The 21,665-nt window shown below is 43.2% G+C and overlaps 1 protein-coding gene across 2 annotated transcripts; it reads left to right on the top strand.

Annotated features, from left to right (window-relative positions):
• The first annotated feature begins 1,283 nt into the window (after nt 1-1,283).
• On the top strand, nt 1,284-19,750 carry LOC138785933 (cold-inducible RNA-binding protein B). 2 transcript variants are annotated; one of them, XM_069962418.1, is made up of 8 exons: nt 1,284-1,693; nt 2,050-2,160; nt 5,647-5,753; nt 7,092-7,212; nt 7,368-7,458; nt 8,115-8,182; nt 14,748-14,834; nt 19,690-19,750. In XM_069962418.1, the coding sequence occupies exons 2-7, from the start codon at nt 2,058-2,060 to the stop codon at nt 14,750-14,752; spliced, it is 495 nt and encodes a 164-aa protein (XP_069818519.1). In that variant the 5' UTR covers nt 1,284-1,693; nt 2,050-2,057; the 3' UTR covers nt 14,753-14,834; nt 19,690-19,750. The 2 variants fall into 2 exon arrangements, with proteins under 2 accessions (XP_069818519.1, XP_069818518.1); XM_069962417.1 differs by lacking the exons at nt 14,748-14,834; nt 19,690-19,750 and adding an exon at nt 8,598-9,491 and having other exon boundaries at nt 1,309-1,693.
• The last annotated feature ends 1,915 nt before the right edge of the window (nt 19,751-21,665 follow it).

The raw sequence follows: 21,665 nt of genomic DNA, 5'->3' as shown, positions 1-21,665 counted from the left end.
TTTCTGGGGGGGGGGGGCTTTTAATTATCATTGAAGTGCATGAAACACATTGCAAACACAGGGTAATGTGGACAGCCCGGCCAGTGCAGTATTGACTTTTTTCCTGTCATCCCCGCCATTAGAAGTATTAAGCCCAAACTTTTGGGTAATGTAATGACGGACGTACAGGTTTGTTTGCCAGACAAAGTACCAGGTAAAGTGTATGCTCCAGCCAGCCCCCGCCCGCAGCCTCCTTAACGCATCCTGCAGCCCCGATCATCCCTTCGCCCGCCCTGATCCCCCCCCCCCCGGCTGCAGTGGGGGCGATCGGGCGCCCGTGGGGACGATCGGGGCTGCCGGATGTGTTAAGGAGGCTGTGGGCGGCGGCTGGCTGGAGCATATACTTTACCTGGTCCCCACTCCGGCTTGCTGAAGACACCGGGAACCGCCGGAGCCGGGATCAGGTAAAGTATACGCTCTGGCGGCCGGGGAGTTAAAAGGGCGGGCTGCAGACAAACTCGCAGCAGGGATGTTCATCCCTGCTGCGATTTTGCCTGCCATTGACTACACAGGGACGGGATATGCAGCGAGTTTCACTGCTTTTACGCAGCGAGAAACACGCTGCATATACGTTCTGTGTGTTTGCACCAGATATTGGAGAAAACATGTTTTATTCGGGCGTGTGGAAACACTCTCGACATTGATTTATCACCACCTGATAAGCATTTTTCATCAGGGATCTGCTCCTGGTCTTTATTTTATCAGTATTTACTAGTTCAATAACACAATGGGGCATTTATTTGCCTTTTATGTAAACAAAGTAAGAAAACAGATGTGTTCCCCTGAAATGTGGTAATCGGGAGCATTGGCAGGCAGCAGCAAGGGCTCAGGGTAGAAAAATATTTCTTTTTTTTTTTTAACCCCCCCAAAGACAGCCCTCTTAATGGCTGTATTAAGATCAGCTTTTCAACATTTGATTCAAATGTAAGTAAGCAGAGAAACTAGAGCGTTCAGATGATAAAAAACACATACAGGCATGTATCATTGGTGTCACTATTCCCTTGCGGTATCCAACCGGAAGCGACGAGCGTCTCCACAAGCAGTCGCCATTTTGAGTTCTTCCGCCGCAATACAAAGGAGACTATAAAGTGGAACGCCGCTTATTGTAGACTGTTGTGACTACTGGATATATGGCTACTTGGGACTAGTATGTCATTTATCGTTACAGGAATGCACCAAGTGTGTTCCGAGCGGTGTATTTCAGAGATAAACTATAGAAAATGACTTGTCTAAAACGACTTAAAATGGCGCTCACGTCCCTGTTGCCGCCTCTCAGTTTATCTTTAATAGAAGAAATCACCTCCCCCCGGCAAACGCTACTCACACCACACCCACTTTCCTGTGGACTGATGTAAATACAAGAAAGCAATAGTCCTTGTGATGTAAATGTGGCTACAAAGGCCTATTCTTACAGCTATTTCCATTTTAATACAGCCTCCAAGATTTTTGGCGCCCTATTGTTTCAGTTACCGCTCTCAAGAGATAGCTGATCACCCCAGGCTGCTAGATGGTACAGTCCTCTGTGTTAGTGAATATTGCATGAAGTGGGCGGGGAAACTGACGGTATATAAGAACGGGAGGGAGAAGTTGTTGCGCACTCCGAATTGCTTCTCTTCAGGTGTTGCTGTTGTAGATACAAAGAGAAAACTATAAGGTAAGGAAGCGCATGCTGTGTCGTTAGATAACGTGTCTGTCTCTCGTTTAAAAGTTGGATATTTTTATTATGTTTTTTTGCTTTTACCCAGCCGGCTGCCGGCAGTTACTGTGCATGTTGTGTAATGTAACTGTGCTTTGTAATGCTTTGAGATTGATGAGACGTGTGATTTTCTGTGCTCGCTGTTTGTGAGGTGTCAGAGCCGCCCTCAGGCCGCCGTTTGTGTCTCTTTTTTTCCCCCTGTGATGTGGCGCCATCTTGGGTGTCTTTGTTGTAAGCCGCGTGGTGATGGCGGCGGTGGCCATTTTGTAGTCACCTCAGCTGCATCTTAACAGATCTCTTGTATGATTTCTCAGAACTCATCATGTCTTCAGATGAAGGAAAGCTTTTTATCGGAGGTCTGAGCTTCGATACGGATGAGCAGAACCTGGAGCAGGTGTTCAGCAAGTACGGACAAATCTCAGAAGGTATTTTCAACACAGGTTACATCACCGATTGTTCATATGACAAGGCTTCTATTTTGTTTTTCCTTCACTGTGGGAGTAAGGATAGTGCCCTTGCCTACATTACGTAAGGCTGTGCTATGAGGTTTGCACTGTTTCATGGAAGGGTTTCCTGATAGACCAGAAGTTTACAGCTGGTTGTGACTTTAGTAACCTCTCTCTTGAGTTAAATGTCCTAAAATGTTCTGTTTTGTGACAGAAAATAACTGTTAGTGTCTTAAAGTGCCTGTACCACCAGGCCCAGGCTGAAGCACTGGAGGCGGGCCGACCCACCCTTAGGGCTCGTTCCCACTGAGCAAAAGCAGCTGAATTTCTGCGCTGAATCAGCGCTGAAATTTCAGCCGTTAAAATAGGTGCAGAGCTAATTTCCATTGTGTTGAATGGAAATTCTGCTCTGCAGTTCACACAGTGGAATTTCCGCACTGAACTAATCCGCTTTCCGCCAGAAGAATGAACATGTTCATTCTTCCGCTAGCGGAAGCCTATACAAATCAATGGGGCTCTGATTTTCTGTTTCAGCGCGGAATACAAGCGGAATACAAGCGGAAATTACTCGCTGAATCAGCGCGGAAATGGGGAAAAGGGGGGGGAGGAGGATTCTAGTATATGTTCTGGTATAGTCTAGTTTACTCACCAAATACTCGCTGAATTTCAGCGCTGAATGCATGCGGATTCAGCGCGGATTCCTCGAGTATTCCGCGCTGAATTTGTCAAGAGCTGATTACGAGCTGAACACTTTCCTAGCAGAATACGCAGGGATTCTGCTTGCATTCTGCTTATATTCTGCTCGGAATTCAGTGTCAGTTGATTTCAGGCGGAAATATTTCCTTGCGTAATCCGCTCCTTTTGCTCTGTGTGAACGTAGCCTAAGTGGGAAGAAACCCCAGCCCCTCCATGATGTGACTCCATTAGAATCAATTGGACCCTATCATAGAGGGGCTAGGGTTTCCTCCCACTAAGGGTGGGTCGGCCCGCCTCCAGTGCTTCAGCCTGGGCCTGGTGGTACAGTCACTTTAAAGCAGAGGTCCAGGCAAGATAATTTTAAAGTGACTGTACCACCAGGCCCAGGCTGAAGCACTGGAGGCGGGCTGACCCACCCTTAGTGGGAGGAAACTCTAGCCCCTCTACGATAGGATTCCATTCATTCTAATGGAGTCACATCATGAAGGTGCTGGGGTTTCTTCCCACTAAGGGTGGGTCAGCCCACCTCCAGTCCTTAAGCCTGGGCCTGGTGGTACAGTCACTTTAAGGGTACAAACACACGCAGCAGATTTGATACGGTGTTCAGTTATTTAGATCTAATCTGCGTATCTGCTGCATATCGCAGCAGTAAATAAGCAGCATATAAGCCGTGTGTGTTTGTACCCTTAGACTTGTTATTGCCCTTCAAAAGTTCAGAAATTTACTAATACAGGGATCCCTCAACTTACTAAGACCTCAAGATATAATAATTTTAACATGCAATGGTCCTTTCTGGACCATCGTATCTTGAGACCAGGCTCAACATACAATGCTACAGACAGTAAGGATCTTTGGCACATGTAAACTAGATGATTGATCACTGAAACTGGCCATTTTACTGGTAAAACCCCAGTATTAGTGAAGTGCATACACTGGTTGGCTGTCCAGTAGTGATTCTTTGAATATAGTTTGATACTACATGTCCTGTGCTGCTCTTTACCTGGGCCAGTTTTCAATATTTTTGGTCTCAACATACAATGGTTGTCCTGGAACCAATTATCGTATGTTGAGGGACCACTGTAGACACTTATGGGAAATGCACCTATAGTGCATTTTGCCTGCGCTTACTACAGCATGGCGTGTTCAGGTCTCTGTAAAGTTGGTGATGTCACATGAACTGCAGACATCTGCTGTTCAACTTTAGAGACCTGAACACGCCATGCTGTAGTAAGTGTAGGGATAATGCACTATAGGTTCGTTTACCATAATAAATGTCTATAAGTAAATTACCTAACTTTTGTTGGGTATTAACATATATTAAAATTATTTTGCCCGGGCTTCCCATAGAGGATACATTTAAAAATATGGGCGTAGCTAATACCTAATATCTATCACTATATGCCTCTAAGTGCATTAAAGGGGTATTACGCTCAAATTAAACTTTCAATATGCTACTGCCATTGGGGGGAATGTATACAGCCTATTACAGTTTCATGCTCCCATGATGTCCTACGCCTGAGCGATACCACCTTCACTTCTAACACAGACTCATCTTGGAAATAAAGGTGGGATTGTTCTGCCAGGACTTTAAGTGTAGGATGTCACCATGGGAGCATAGAAAGGTAAGAATATGCTGTATATATGTTCTCCCCAAGGGCAGCAGTATGTTAAAGTGGTTATACTCTCAAATTAAACTTTCAAGACCTGTCAGCAGGAAACCAGGTTTAAAGGGGTTGTTATAAAAAAAAAATGAACTTTATTTTGTTTTTAATGGAAGTAAATTACAAATCTGTCACCAGTTGGTTTGGGGGGAAAAGAGCTACCCCTTTAAAGTATATAGCTAAACAGAGCTAGTTGTCAGGATTCCAGGCAGAAGACTCATTTGTCACCAAGCCTTTTGTTACGTGGTATACCCCCAATAGCCCAGGAATGTTTCCCAGTAGGTCCAGCCACTGAATAAGATATGGACAGGGCTTCAGGTGGCTCATGCTGTGCTGGGAAATGCCACATGGGCTGTTAAGCCTACTTTGCATAATGACTATTCTAGTCACATGCTGTTAATGTACTGGATTTTAAGTTTTTTTTTTTTTTTTTTTTTTTTTTTTTTTTTTTTTTGCTGCTGACAAGTCCACTTTAAAGAAAATAACATGAAATGCTGTTGCCAAATTGGACATCTAGCGCTGTCCTTTTCTTGCCGTCATGAAGTCTTAATGCAGGCTTGTAAGCTGCATGAGAAGTTACCTAGCTAGTTTCAGTCTTGTCAATCATGCCAGCCCAGACTAGATTGCAACTTAAGTCATGACTAGTTGGCCTCTACTGTCCCAATTCTTATTTGTTTCAAATTTGCATACGTACTATTTCAGTTTTCAAAATTGCAACTATATTGTATTTATGGATATGTTGGTAGTATTGATGTGTAAATGGTATTTGGCTCCTCAGTTAACCTCCAGTGGATTAACCTCGCGCTTGAAGATCTGCCCATCCCATAGGCTCTTTTCTATTCAGGCAGATTCCGCCGTCTGCCCAAAAAAGAATTAACATGTCAATTCTTTGGGCAGATGGCGGAATCTGCCTGAGTATAGAATGAAGCCTATGGGACGGCCAGATCTATAAGCGGGAGCATGCACGGAATACACTGGAGGTTAACCGTGCGGATTCCCCATTGTCTGGTTCCCCCTTAATAGGTCAAATGGCTTTAAAAAGTGGTATGTATGGTGTCTTCTATTGCAATCTTTGCCTTGCTGACTTTATTTTTCCTTTATTTTACAGTGGTGGTTGTGAAGGACCGTGAGACAAAGAGGTCAAGGGGCTTTGGGTTTGTAACATTTGAAAATCCAGAAGATGCAAAGGATGCCATGGAAGCAATGAATGGAAAGGTGAAGTTAATGTCTAGTGCTTGTCAAGAGCAATAAAGAGGTTTTAAAGTACATAATACAAAACTTACTAAGGCTGGGTTCACACTGCGTTTTTGCAATCCGCTTTTTGCGAGGAAAAAAAATGCATTTGTGTGCCTCCATTTTTCTACAGACACAAGTATTTCAACACTGTTTTTGTGTCCGTTAATAAAAAACCTGATCCTTTTTGATCTGTGGATGCACACAAATGCATTTTTTTTTTTTCATCTGTTTTTTTGCAGCCTAAGGCTCTGTTCCCACACAGTATTTTTGCTCAGCCGTTGTGTTTTTAATCCACTCCTGGTTTTTGGTTTAAAAAAAAAAACACTGACCAATACTATGTTCACACCCTTAAAATTGAGTGGATGGTTGCTATTTAATGGCGAATAATTGAAACAACCTCCCTTATTTGCCATTTAAATGGTGTCCATCCACTTAATTTTAACAGTGTCAACATAGCCTTTGTGTTTTCAATCCAGTCCTGGTTTTGGTTGCAAAAATACTGTGTGGGAACATAGCCTTACGGTGTATCGTAAAATAAATTATTTAAAGTAGTAAATATGTAAAATTTAGGCTGCATATCCCTGGATTTGCTGCTATCAGTCAGACCTTTGCCAAACTCAAGAATTGAGGACAAATTAATGGAGCAACTGCATGGTATGTTCATCACATAGCAATGTTTGGATGCCTGGTAGTAAATGGACTGTAGTGTTTAAGGTCTAGTGGATAAGGTCTAATTTTCTGAAGTGAGAATACCCCTTTAGGGTAGCTTCACCTGTACCGAATCCGCTGCGGATCCATGTACTGTGAAGGTCTATGGGGGTTACATATCCACAGCAGAATTTTCATTCCACTGAGGATGTGTAAGCCGGTCCCTTTAACGCCCTACAGCCCGCTGCCCGCAGTCCTGGACCAAAGCATATATTACCTGCTCGGCGCCGCGGCTGCAGTGAAGCCCCCGGCTCCCCTCGCTTATCAGCCAGTCAGTGCTGCCGTGCGCTGATTGGCTGATGGGGAGTGAGGGGAGCTGGGAGCTTCACACAGCTGCAGCACCAAGCAGGTAATGTATGCTTCGGCCCAGGGCTGCAGGTGGTTAAAGGGGCCGGATCACATACAGGCGGCGGAATGAAAATTCTGCTGCCTGTATGTGACCCATTCAGCTACACACTACCAGGATCCGCAGCGGATTTTGCTGCAAACTCGCAGTGTGAGATCCGCTGCCGATCTGGTACGTGTGAACCTACAATTAAGCTTATCTGTGAGAAACCTGTATATATCCTTAGAAAACATAGGCTAAATGGACAATTTCCTCTGTTTCAGTCTGTTGATGGCAGACAAATCCGTGTAGATCAGGCTGGCAAGTCATCTGGTGACAGACGTGGAGGTTATAGAGGAGGATCATCTGGAGGCAGAGGATTTTACCGTGGTGGCAGAGGACGTGGTATGTAATGCTTTTCGAGATTGAGATAGATATTAAGAACCTTTGGAAAAATAAGTGCTCTGATGCCCCCTCCAAAAAAAAACTTTTTTTATCAGAGCATGACCTGTGTAATTTTGAATTGCAGCTTAACTTTTTTTTTTTTCTCGTTTCTGTAGGCGGTGGAGACAGAGGCTATGGAAGCAGCCGTTTTGATAACAGAAGTGGCGGATATGGTGGCAGTGGGGGATCCAGAGATTATTATGGCAGGTAAGAGAATGAAAGTGATTTGGCTTGAAGGGGTAGTGTTGCGGTAAAAAATTATTCACAGAATAACACACATTACAAAGTTATACAACTTTGTAATGTATGTTATGTCTGTGAATGGCCCACTTCCCCGTGTCCCACCACCCCCACCCGAGTACCCGGAAGTGTAGTGCATTATACATACCTGATCCGTGCCAACACGCGTCTGCCATCCTGTGCCAAGAGTCATCTTCGGCGGGCCGGCCCGAACACCTCCGATCTTCCCAAGTGCCGGCCGCGTCATCAGCTGCTCAGCCGCGGTTGGCTGAGCATAACTGTGCTCGGCCAATCGCAGCTCAACGGCTGATGACGCGGCAGAGGGCGTCCGGCATTTGGGAAGATCGGAGGTGTTCGGGCCAGCCGGCCGAAGATCACGTTTGGCACAAGATGGCGGACGCGTGTTGACACAGATCAGGTATGTATAATTCACTACACTTCGGGGTACACGGGTGGGGGTGGTGGGACACGGGGAAGGGGGCTGTTCACAGACATAACACACATTACAAAGTTGTATAACTTTGTAATGTGTGTTATTCTGTGAATAATTTTTTACTGCCGCACTACCCCTTTAAATCGTTTCATACTTTAATTGTCAAGTAACTTTTTTTTTTTTTTATTAGTGGAAGGAGTCAGGGAGGATATGGTGACCGATCAGGTGGATCCTACAGAGACAGCTATGACAGCTATGGTAAGTGATTTAGGTAAAGGGTTTGGGGTGTGGTATGTTGGTCTTATGTCATGGAGGGTTAAAAGTCTCTTCTGTGGTATATAGCTCTGTTCTTTAGATGCCCATTAATGAATTACAGGGTCTACCTTAAATCCAATATGTACTTTGTGATGCTATTGTCCTACGTGTGGGTTTAGACATCTAGGGGGAGACATATGAAAGGGTGTAAATAGGGTATAAACTGCTCACTGTAACCAATCACAGCTCCTCTTATATTTTACCAGAGCTGAAAGGTAAGCTGTTATTGGTTGCTGTGGGCAGTTTACACCAGGTGTATATTTACACCCTTTCATAAATCTCCCCCCCTAGTGTAGGGGGTGTAATGTTCTGACCTGTGCTTCAAGTGACTACAACTGTGCCTGCTTCTTGTCCTCAGCTACACACGACTAAAACTCCTGACTCAAGATCATCCTTCCAGTGGCTGTATTTATAAAGATTTTTGGAGCTTCGCAGAACAGTTAATATGTAGTATATTTTCATTGTGTTCACCTTTTAATACCAATTTGTTAAATTATCCTGACAGCCTTACTGGTAGTACATGGAAAAGTTCTATTTCAGTTGTAACATTAAGAATACCTTGGCTCTAATGTTATGGTTTTTGCTGTTCTATTGGGCTGCTCAGATGGGAGCTCCTTGTTGCTATTTTAAGTTGGCAGATATATACCTTGGTGACAAATTACAATGGAATAGCTTTACACTTCCCCAAAAAGTACTATGGGAAAGCTTTATCAAGCATGGTTACATTCTGAATGTTCTTTGTTAACTATAACAACCAGGTTGGCTTTCATGTTATGAGGATTTATGAATATTTGAAAGCTGAGCTCTGGTTGCTCTGTACAACAAAACATTCTCACTGTACCAGTGCTTATTAGAATTCTCCCATCTCTAAATAAGTTAGCTTTATTCTGTACCATGATCTAATAACATCAAGTGTTATATATTGAGGTAGACTGAGGCCCTGGAGCTGCTTTTTTTTTTTTTTTTTTTTTTGTTTTGTTTTTTTGTTGAGCACATACGTGATAATCCTTTAGTATAACGAGGTAGGGTACAGCATGGGTGCATTGTAAATAGCAGCTAGACCTCCTTGATATATCTAAAGAGAACAATTGCGTTTCTTAATATCACAACAAGTAAATGTTTTTGTTTTTTTTTGTTTTGTGTTTTTTTTTAACTGAAAGGAATTTAAACCTTTATGTTCACTTGGCTACAGAATTGTATTTTTACTTTCATTTGGCTTCACGAAGCCTATTAAAAGACCATCTGAAAAGAACTGCTGCTCTTGACATTTACCTTCTGCACAACACTGGTTAGGTAGATAGTTGGGTTGCTTGGCCACCATTGCATTTAACCTTAATTCTTCACATTTGCATGGAAATTAGATACCACTTATGGGTCTTTTCGCACATATAGGCTCGCAGCCGAAATCTTGCTGCGAGTTTTGCAGCGGGATCCACTAAGAGTCAAGGTCCTGGCAGGTCCCAGTACTACATACTCACAGCTGTCTGAAAGACCGCTGCAAGTATGTAATGCAGCCACCCCCTTAACCCCTTCTGCTAACCCTCTGCTCTCGCTCCGCTGTCTGGTCTGCATATACATTACCCCTCCTTGCTGCACAGGATCCCGGCGTCCTGCTCTCCCGCCCAGCCAGTCAGTGGCTGCGGCTGGGCAGCACACTGATTGGCTGGGCGGGAGAGCAGGACGCCGGGATCCCGTGCAGCAAGGAGAGGTAATGTATAAACAGAGGAGCAGAAGCGGTTAAAGGGGCGGCTGCATTACATATGCGAGTATGTAGTACTGGGACCTGCCAGGACCTGACTCGTAGCGGATCTTGCTGCAAAACTCGCAGCGAGATTTCAGCTGCCAGTCTGTACGTGTGAACAGACCCCAAGAGCTTTATTTCACCTACAGATTATCTGACAGATATGTTTTTAAGCCGAAGCCAGGAATGGATTTGAAAAGGGGAGAAATCTCAGTCAGTCTTTCCTTTATTACCTGTTCTGTTTACCTGGCTTTGGCTCAGAAAAATCTGTCAGATAATCTGTTGGTGTAATAGGGACCTAAGGGTACGTTTACACATATAGGATCTGCATCAGATTTGAAGTTGCAGATTCAATGCAAAGTAACTGCACCATCAAATCTGCTGCAGATCCTGTATGTGTGAACACGCCATAAATGGGTACTCTGGAGGAAAGTATTCAAATCAACTTTTTATATATTTAAATGTCCTTTACAAATCTGTATAATCTGGCTTCAGATCTAAAAACAGTATTTTTACCTTAAGTACCCCATTAAGTGCATTAGTTAAGCAGTTGTACAAACTACTCTAATTCTATCTGACAGTTATCCCCTATTGAGTGACAAAACCTCCAATGATCTTGTGAACAGGGACTGCTCCATTCATTTTCTATGGAGCTATGGAAACAGCTGATTAGTGTTTCTAGGAGCTATTATAGAGATGGAATGGAGCAGCAGCATGGATGTGTGAACCAGTGCTTAAAGGGGTAGTGCGGCGCTAAGAAACTATTCACAAAATAACACACTACAAAGTTATACAACTTTGTAATGTATGTGAATGGCCCCCTTCCTGTGTTCCCCCACCCGTGTACCCGGAAGTGTAGTGCACTATACATACCTGATCCGTGTCGACCGACCCCGTCTGTAATCTTGTCAAAGACGTCCGCTCCAGCCGTCCCTCACGCCGGCCCCCCTCTGCCGCGTCATAACTGTGCTCAGTCGTGATTGGCTGAGCACTGTTTTGCTCAGCCAATCGCGGCCGCTTCATCAGCTGCTCAGCCGCGATTGGTTGAGCATAACTGCTCAGCCAGTCGCTGAGCACAGTTATGACGCGGCAAGAGGGGGGGGGGGGGGGGGCGCGGCAGAAGCGGGGCGGCCGGCCTCCAGAAGATGACGTCTTTGACAAGACTACAGACTGGGTCGGTCGACACGGATCAGGAATGTATAGTGCACTACACTTCCGGGTACTCGGGCGGGGGTCGGGGAACACGGTAAGAGGGCCATTCATACATTACAAAGTTGTATAACTTTGTAATGTGTGTTATTTTGTGAATGATTTCTTAGCGCCGCACTACCCCTTTAATTAGAACTGGACACTGGTATCACTGTTCATGTGACTGACCCAGTCAGTGGTCACATTGCTCTCCCCACACCCTTCACCAGCCTAGTTATTACCTATCCACAGGACTGTCAGAAGGAAATAACCTTTTAACTCCATTTAAATGTATATTACACGAAGTAAATATCCTTATAACATGGTCATTTGAATATTGTTATTGGTTTCCTCCTAATCTTTTAACAATAACTTGCTGTCCTACATGCACTGATGGATCTTAGAGTTTTACAAGAGAGTAAGCTGTTTATAAAACGTCAGATGATGGAACTGGGGAACCAGTTAGAAAGCACAATACGACATGCTCAAGAGTCTGCAGACTTGCTCTTTTAGCAGCCTGGGAAATACAGGGGGAGAGTGGCCTGGAATAGATGTCAGCAAGATTTGTAGTTTACTACCCAAATGGCCTGCTGATGAAGCCATATTTTCTTAAAAGTTGCTGTAATTGAACTCTTGGGGAGCAAAGTGTTAAGGTAAGTATACATGTTTTAGAATGCAGTTTTAGAATGCAGTTTATTAGTGAAATACTATTTTGATTGTAATGGCCCTGCAGCTTTCTTTTTAAACTTTTTTTTTTGAATACCCCTTAAAAGCATTTATATTAACTGTCAACGTATGACAGAGCCTACCCCTCTCGCTGTATGTATCAAACAAGTATAACTCAAAAGTCTTCAGTACAACATGTTGTAGACCACCACCTCCAGATTGAGGTAAAATCATCAATTACAACATTAGTTCTGTCAGGGGTATACCTGTCATCATAGCAGTCAGGCTGTTTCTTACCCACCTCACCCCATAGAACATTTGAATGTTTAGCTTTTCAGAACAATAGTGTATAGGGAGGTGACAACTGTTAGAACAGTTTTTGAAATTTTGGCCATTTTAAGAGTGCTGAGGAATTTTATTCCCCCCCCCCCCCCATGCCAAATACGGCCGATAATCGCCTTATGTACTAGGGCCTTTAGGTTGCGTTTACACACAGATAGTTGACCAATTTATCTGACAGATTTTTTTTTTTTATGCCAAAACCAGGAACAGGCTATAAACATAACAGGTCATAAAGGAAAGACTGAGATTTTGCCTCTTTCAAATTCAATCATGTACTTAGTCTCAAAAATCTGTCTGCTAAATTGGTCAATTATCTGTGTGTAACGCAGCCTTACTATTGCAATAGGCCTTTTTAAACCACTGCAATTCTTGAGCTCAGGGAGATCAGTGAAACAAAATCCAATAAAGTCACTCAAGAGTCTCCATTCGTACATTCCCCCTTTAAATTAAAATATGAAAAAAAGGGGCCTCGGTTGTGAGTCTCAAAACACATGGTTCTACAGACCCCTTTTTTGCATAATATGCCTTTTTAGAAAAGTGTGATAATTTGGAACTGTTTAGAATATTAAGTTTTTCCAAGGTCCATTAAAATCCCTTACAGTTGAATAAAATGTGTCTGTATAATATATTTTAAGGGTGCCTTCACACAACAGATCACAGCGGATTTCTCATTATCCAATGATAAATCCCCCCTCTTAGGTGAGATCTGCATATGACATTCTATGAATAAACTATGATCAGAATAGCAGTACCCAGTCATGCCCAGTGGGGCATATGGTGGCTGCTGCCTCAGGCCTATATAAATAAATGTGACTTTTTATCTGTCTGCATTACATTTATGGATACTGAGTATTATGTGTGAGGTTAAAGAGTCACTGTCGTGTTTTTTTTGTTTTTTTTGCAGAAATCAATAGTCCAGGCGATTTTAAGAAACTTTGTAATTGGGTTTATTAGCCAAATCTGCCATTATCTGCATGTAAAAAGCCTTTTCCCAGGTCCCCCCCTCCTTCCTCTTTTTCATCCACTCTGCAAAATCTGAAAATTGTGACTTGTTGCAGGAGTCGTACCCTGTCTGCTCTATGGAGAGGGGAGGGGGGAGGAGGAAGAAGGGAGTTAGCCGGCAGCAGAAAGCAGATAACAGAGGATTACAGGCACAGAGCTGGGTGACAGCTGTAATCCGAGCTCAGACAGGTCACTGGTGACTGTCACAGGAGATATCCCGTGAGGGATTTGTAGATTAACTCTTTGTTGTCCTGTTTTGGTCTTTTCTTTAGCTCTCTCCATAGGAGAACAATGAAGACGGGGGGAGAGCTTCAAACTGCTTTTTCATGATAAAAATGCATTTTTCGGATAATAAACCCAATTACAAAGTTTCTTAAAATCGCCTGGACTATTGATTTCTGCAAAAAAAAAAGATCACGACAGTGACACTTTAACCTAAAACACCTGTTTGCCTGCTGTGACAAATAGCCCTGCAAGGTGTGAACTTGTAATGAGCCTGGGTCGTCTTAATCTGCTTGATGTAGTGTGCTATTCATATCTGGCTTAAAGGACAACTCTGGGCAGGGTGATTTTTTTTTTATTTGTAAAAGTGCTGGGGAGGCTGAAAGAAATAACATGCATTCACCTCCCCAGTGCTGATTTGGCATACCGCTTCTCTGGTGCCCGACCACTTCCTGTCTAGAGATGGTACCTAGGATGCGACGTATCAGGCCTGCTCAGCCAGTCAGCGGCTGAGGCAGGACCCAGTTATGGGTGCTGACTGGCTGAGCAGGCCTTTTCCGTCACGTTCCAGGTCCCATCTCTAACCAGGAAGCAGCATTACACAGCATCAGCACTGGAGCTGGGGAGGTGAGTGCATGTTATTTCAGCCTCCCCAGAATTTAAAGGAAATAAAAAATCCTCTATCTGGAATTTTCCTTTAAATAAAGCCTATAACTCCAACTTTCTTAGAACCCCGGCTGATTGTTAAACAAAGAATGGATTTTTACCCATATTAGCTGCAGATGAGCTTACATTCTCTTTAGAGAGTAGGATTGAAAATGTTAGTACAACTGTTGCCTTCTGAGAATCTCCTGCTAGAATACAGACTCTGCAATTTCCGTGGAGACACCAAGTGTTGTTCATCCTGTGAAGCCTGCCGAAAGCTGCTCTTGGCTAGTTCATTTGTGGAATTAGTCCGGTATTTTGAGGTAACTTTTTTTTGCTCATGTCCACATCCCTCTTAAGTTCATGATGTGATTGTGAAACCTCCAAATAGCTTTAATGAAGCAATATTTGGTACTACTGTGATCTTTTCATTGATACAACTTCATGTCTGGAAATTTGACAGCTGGGCTACTGCCTGTTACCCAGATTATCCCAGAAAAATCCTTCACTACATTGTTTTTTCTCCTTTTTCAGTACTTTATACATTTTTTTTCCTTCTCTTTAGTGTCCAACTCAAATTGTTGGACACAGCCATGTAGTACGCTACAGTCAAAGTAGAACTGTTTGCCCACTTGTAAAAATGTGTGTACCCTACTGTGGTTGCCTTCTCATCTGACCAGCTTCATGTGTTTTGTTTTACAGGATGACTCTGATGAACAATTTGTGTAGACTGTGACTGCTTGTCATGCTGGCTGTAAAAAGTGATACTTTGCCAAGGGTAAATTTAAGGTAGATGTTCCTTTAAATTTACTTTACATCTCAAACAGACTAGGGCTAAATAAAAGCAATGGGTAAATACTTCAGTGATATTGTAAACATTACAGTAATACTGCAAAACAGCCCAAACTGTCGTATTTTTCACGTTTTCAGTACTTCAGCTGCATCTTGGCTTTTTTTTCCTTTTTTTTTTTTTTTTTTTTTTTTTTTTTTTAGTGGTTCTATGTTTTTAATTCAAAGGCTTTTCATATTGCAAAGTTATGCCCATCTACAGAGTGAAATGATAACCTGATCGCTGGGGCCCCTAGTGATCTCAAGAACAGGCAGACCGCTGTTTATGCAGCTTCCAAAGTGAATAGACTGGCAACACACATGCATGAATAGCTGCTTGGGGTCCCATTGGTCAGAGCACCTGGCAACAAGTAGTTATTCCTTAGGGTACAAACCCACTTGACGTATTTGCTGCGTGAATCAGTCTTAAAAATAAGCAGGCAAAACGCAGGTTGGCTTTATACAATTGTTCTGCGTTAAAATACGCAATTGCGTATTTTTGAAGTGTGAAGCTTGTTGTTAGCAAAGCATCAGTTGTTAACAACCTGTGCGAAAAACGCATGTAGCTTCACGCTTCAAAAATACGCAATTGCGTATTTTAACGCAGAACAATTGTATAAAGCCAACCTGCGTTTTGCCTGCTTTATTTTTAAGACTGATTCACGCGGCAAATACGTCAAGTGGGTTTGTACCCTTAAAGTGTAACTATAATTTAAATGAAATTTCTCAGGTAAAAAGCCCACATGTTACCCTTTAAAAAGAGCAATAAACTGCGTTCCTATCTTGTGTGGTTGCTAAGATATTCCCGGTTGTTTGTCTCAGAAGAATAAATGAATTTTTATCCTGGCTGACAAAGTGTGCGTGGTCTCCCCTCCGCTTCTCCCTCATTTCCTCCCCTGCCCGCCCTCCGCACTACTTTATTTCTGAAGTGTGTTATAAACCCCATAAGGGTAGCTTCACACAGACCGGATCAAAGCAGATCCGCAGCAGATTAGATCTAAATAACTGAACACAGCATCAAATCTACTGTGGATCCGGTGTGTGTAAATGCACCCTAAAGCACATCACTTTAAAACATTACCCCTCAAAGAATTCAAAACAAGCCATAGGACCTTTATTAACCCTTTTAGGTGGGTAACTGAAATAAAAGCAAGTGGAGGAGAATTGTATAAACTTTTCGGGGGAGATTTATCAAACATGGTGTAAAGTGAAACTGGCTCAGTTGTCCCTAGCAACCAATCAGATTCCACCTTTCATTCCTCACAGACTCTTTGGAAAATGAAAGGTGGAATCTGGTTGCTAGGGGCAACTGAGACAGTCACTTTACACCATGTCTGATAAATCTCCCCCTTCAACTTTTTTTTGTGTGCAAATTTTTTGAGAATAAGGAGGGGAGGGAGGGGGGGTGGTGAAGAAAGGTCATGGGGGTGTAAGAGATGATGAGGAGGAGGGAGGGGGGAGTGGGCATAATAAGAGGGATGATGATAGTGAGAGTGGATGATGACTGTGAGTGGGGATGATGACTGGATGATGACAGTGAGAGGGGATGACAGTGACAGAGGATGATGAGAAGCGCCGCAGCAGGGCAGAGAGTGGAATTACTCAGACCCAGGTATATGGCAGTAGCCCCACCTGCTCCAGCACACCCCTGCCCGCTGTGGCAGGGCTCCAGGACATGTCACCAGGCATCAGAGTGGCACTGGCATAGTTGGCAACAATCCCGGGTATGATGCGGTAAGGGGTGCGATGGGGGCAGGGCTTACCGTGTTATACCCGGTACCGTTGCCAACTGTGCACTGAGTCGTACTGTTATGAGAGGTAAGGGTGGAGCAGCAGCAATGGCAGAGGTCCCAGTAACATGGCGGCCGGCGCTGGAGGGGTGCCCGGGGCACAGCTGGCTCAGGCACACCCCTGCTGGACACCGGTCGTCATGGATCAAGTAGTGATGAGACTGAAGGGGGGACCAGCCACACCAGTGGGGCAGCCATGAAGACAGCAGCTGCAGGGAAGGGATGAAGGCAGGGGGACAGGATGTAGAGAGAGGGGCGGGGCTGGACCTATCTGAGAATCCGTACAAAGCAGCAGACAGCAGAGGACAGATTCTCAGGAATGTGGGACAGTTTTGAACAAGTAGCTCAGAGCCAAAAACCGCTCTGAGCGGACATTTATCTGCATGTATTTCAAAAACGGTTCACTTTTCATTATTACTATGAATTGCAAAAATTATTATCATAACCTAGGCTAACTAAAAATATATGTTTTTTTATAGTTGCGCTTTAAAATCTAGATAGTGGGTAACTTTGTAAGATAGGGATAATCCTTTTAACGGGTATCTGTCAGCACCTGGGCCCTGCCTGAGATGCTGACAGTGTGTTAGTTGGCAGTACCCTCATGAGCTTGTTACAGATTTGTGTGGAGTGGTTAATGTTCAATATCAGGTCTCCTACTGTAATGATGAATCAGAGGAGTTGTACTGCACTCTGGCATGCCTCACCACTGCTTCTTTCTTCCTTTCCATCATGAATAATCTCTGCTGCCTGGCCTCCCCAATCATGCTGTTTCAGTAATAAAACTGTCTACAGAGGACTCAATCGTAATTGTGTTAGAGCTGTGGTCCAGGGGTAAATCACTTGGGCTCGATTTCCAGTCTGGTCCAATTTGGGGTTTTTTCCCCTCATGATTGTGTCAAAACTTAATTTTAAAACTGTCCTCCTGGGGAATTGAACCCAGCAGCAAAGTGGGGAGGAGGTGGCTGAGGGGAAAAGACGTCCACTCACTTCGCCGGTTGCAGTGGCGGGTTCCGCATCACGGTGCCCGGTTAGCGGACGCTTCCTATCCAGACGTCTCCGGTCTGCTCAGTCAGTCTGAGAAGGAGGCGGGATCCGTTTCAAGTCCGCTCAGATCCCGCCTGATACGTATAGTCACCAGTCCGCGTCAGACACCAGGAAGTGGCTGGGGACTGGAGTGCTGCGATGCGGGACCCGCCGCTGGAACCGGGGAGGTGAGTGGATGTCTTTTCCCTCAGCCACCACCTCCTCGGTCCCAGCAAAAAAAGTCACTTATGGGTCACTTGGCTGATCATTGTCTTTATCACACGGAACAATACCCAAATTAACCTGATTTTGCAGATAATTGCTCCGTGTAATAGGGCCCTAACCCTGCTACATAAACAGACAAAATGAGACATCCTGTTTTCTTACCTCTCTAAAGCAAACGCTATGTAGCAACAGCACTGAGTACACTATACAGGAATACTTGAGCAGTCTAAATCAGTGATTTTCAACCTTTTTTGAGCCGTGGTACACTTTTTATATTTAAAAAATCCCGGGGCACACCACCAACCAAAATGACACTAAAACAGTACATATTATACATATAGTTATAATATAGATTCTAAATGTATTTATACTTAGTGTGAAACCTGGGCCTGTTTTCTTCTCCCCCTGTGCTTCTCTCCACCATACTTCTCCACCCCTGCTTCTCTCCACCATACTTCTCCACCCCTGCTTCTCTCCACCATACTTCTCCACCCCTGCTTCTCTCCTGTGCTTCTCTCCCCCGTGCTTCTCTCCACCAAACTTCTTTCCCCCCTGCTTCTCCCCCATCCCCAGGTTTCTCTCCCCCATTGTTTTCTCCTGTTTCACAGGGGCACCATAGTTTGGGGAACTTTCCCCGCGGCACACCCAACCATGTGTCGCGGCACACTGGTTGAAAATCACTGGTCTAAATTATGGAACAAAGATAGTTGTCTCTACCTGCACAACTTCTCCTTATTGAACCCTCCTGCCTTAATCTTTCTAGTTACATCGTCCTATCTTTCATTGGTTCTGATTCATTGGTGGTGAAACTGGCTTTAGTGATAAACAAATAAGTGGTTGGAGTGGGAAAGGAGGAGGTGAAAGAAGCATTTTCTTTCCAGGCTTAGGGTCCATTTACACAGAAAGATTCTTTGACAGATTCTGCCAAAGATTCGAAGCCAAAGCCTGAAACAGACTATAAACAGAGATCAGGTCATAAAGGAAAACCTGAGATTTCTCCTCTTTGAAAATCCATTCCTGACTTTGGCTTCAAATCTTTGTGTAAATGGACCCTTTGTATAAAATCAAAAGCACAAATGAATAAAAAAAAAATAAAGGGTTCATTTACACAGAAAGATCTGCCAAAGATTTGAAGCCAAAGCCTGAAACAGACTAAACCGATCAGGTCATAAAGGAAAGCCTGAGATTTCTCCTCTTTGAAAATCCATTCCTGACTTTAAACCGATCAGGTCATAAAGGAAAGCCTGAGATTTCTCCTCTTAGAAAGATCTGCCAAAGATTTGAAGCCAAAGTCAGGAATGGATTTTCAAAGAGGAGAAATCTCAGGCTTTCCTTTATGACCTGATCGGTTTAGTCTGTTTCAGGCTTTGGCTTCAAATCTTTGGCAGATCTTTCTGTGTAAATGGACCCTTTTAGTTTTTGTTTTTTGTTTTTTATTCATTTGTGCTTTTGATTTTATACAAAGTTTGAAGTTGTTTAGAGAATCTGACTGTACTGTATAGATTTTGTCTGCTCTTCTGGACTTGATCTCTTCCTGATAGGGTAGATAGCAGCAAAGGCTTATGAGATGGGTAGGAGCCACCAGTGACTGCCCTGATTTCAAGTGGCATGAAAGTTATTTTTTTCCCCCATTATATGTGTAATCTTAGAGAGGCCAAACTATGACAAGTTACCAACATTTGTTGGTTAGTCTGTCTGTCTGATTGGAACTTTACAGATGCTGGATTTTTGTGTTTGTGTTTTTTTTTTTTTAATTTTTTATTTCTTTTATTCCACAGGCACATCAGATGCATGACTTGAATCGGAGTTGTTGCTGTAAATAAAGTCCTTTTTCTAAAATTTTGTTTGTTTTATTGTTGACTAGATGTGATTTTGCCAAAAAAATCCCCCAAAAATGGTTTATTTCAAGTGTAATACAACCACAAGTCTTGGCATTACCACAGAAGTAATTACCAGAACTGATATTACTGTATGATGCTGTCTGGATGCCTAAACCCAACAGGTCTACCACGTGTGAAGTCCAAGAGATGCTAAATGTACAAAAAATGGTGTGTACATTTTTGCAGGTACATGCACTTATTACATTTGCAAGTTCTCTGGAAAAAAGGGCTATTGCTCAGGATGGGTTCACACTGCGTTTTTGCAATCCGTTTGCATTAGTGTGCATCCGTTTCTCCATGGACTTCCATTGTAAAAAACTGATCTGTTTTTTTTTTTTGATGGACGCAAAAACGTAGCTGACACTATTTTTGTGTCTGTTTAAAAAAAACTGATCCGTTTTGATCTGGGTTTTTTTTTTTTTTTTTTTACAATGGAAGTCAATGGAAAAACGGATCAAAACTGATGCACACTAATGCATCTGTTTGTTCCACTTGTTTGTGGGGCACTTGTCCAGAATGGTTGGAAGCTACAATGTGCATTTTTTTTTTTTTTTGAATGTTTTCAGATTTACAGGTCTCAGCCTGTAAGCTTGCCAAACATTTTTTCCAGTACTACTTTCAGCTTTGAAGGAATTATTCACCATTAGAAGACTAAGGGTTCTCACTTCCAGAGAAAGCAGGTGAGGTTTTACAACTTGTGACAATTATGTCATCCTGGTGCTAGTGGGGCAATGAGAAACATGCCATAGTCACGATTTGACCACAGCATTTAAAATACAGAAATCAAAGGTTTCTTTGCTATTGATAGAGCAGGGGCTCTGCTGTCATGTAGCATCCAAGTTCCTGTATTTTTCTGGACAGTGCCAGGCTACTTTTGCTGCATTGACAAAAGATGTGTTGTGGTCATTAAGGAGTATTTTGGATGTAATGTTAAAATTCACAGAGTAGGTGGTGTGAACATAAGCAAATAATACTTGCCCATACCTGTGCTGCTAGTGTCATTGCTCACTGACAGTCTGGTCTCCTGCTTCTTCCAGATTTCTGTGTTGGTAGGACAAAGAGATGAAAACCGGCTTTGAGTATCCGAACCCGAATGATCGGCATTTGATTAGCGGGGGCTGCTGAACTTGGATAAAGCTCTAAGCATCCATTTACACAAAGATTATCTGTGAAAGATTCAAAGCCAGAAACAGACTAAACAGATCAGGTCATGAAGGAAAGCCTGAGATTATAACTCTTTTCAAATCCATTCCTGGTTTTGGCTTCAAATCTTTGGCAGATAATCTTTCTGTGTAAATGGACCCTAAGGTTGTCTGGAAAACATGGATACAGCCAATGACTATATCCATGTTTTTCACATAGCCTTAGGGCTTTATCCAAGTTCAGCAGCCACCGCTAATCAATGGACTCAAGCACGCTCATCTCTAGTAGGCACTTGTTGCTCAGACCAGTCACTATAGAAGAGTGCTTCTCACTTCCAGTCCTCACCAACAGGTCATGTTTTGAGGATATTTCATACAAAGGACATCTATGATAATACCTGAAACATGGCCTGTTGGTGAGGACTGGAATTGAGAAGCACTGCTATCGAGGTGTTCTGCCTCAATCAAAGGCCAAGCAGGCTTTTCTGAGCCAGGTTGTAAAGTCACAGGAGCAGGGGGATCAGGATAGGTAAATATTCTTATGTAAACATAACTCTTCTTAACCTCTATTTATACACTGCTAAAAAAAAACCCCATTATACATCTAAATGAATACTTTATGTACAAAGTTGAATGTGCTGACAACACAATCACAAAAATCATCAATGGAAATCAAATTTTTATTAACCAGTGGAGGCCTGAATTTGGAATCAAACACAAAATTAGGGTATG

Source organism: Dendropsophus ebraccatus, chromosome 3, assembly GCF_027789765.1.
Source record: "Dendropsophus ebraccatus isolate aDenEbr1 chromosome 3, aDenEbr1.pat, whole genome shotgun sequence".
Classification (NCBI taxonomy): domain Eukaryota; kingdom Metazoa; phylum Chordata; class Amphibia; order Anura; family Hylidae; genus Dendropsophus; species Dendropsophus ebraccatus.
This window is presented reverse-complemented; position numbering and strand designations above follow the sequence as displayed.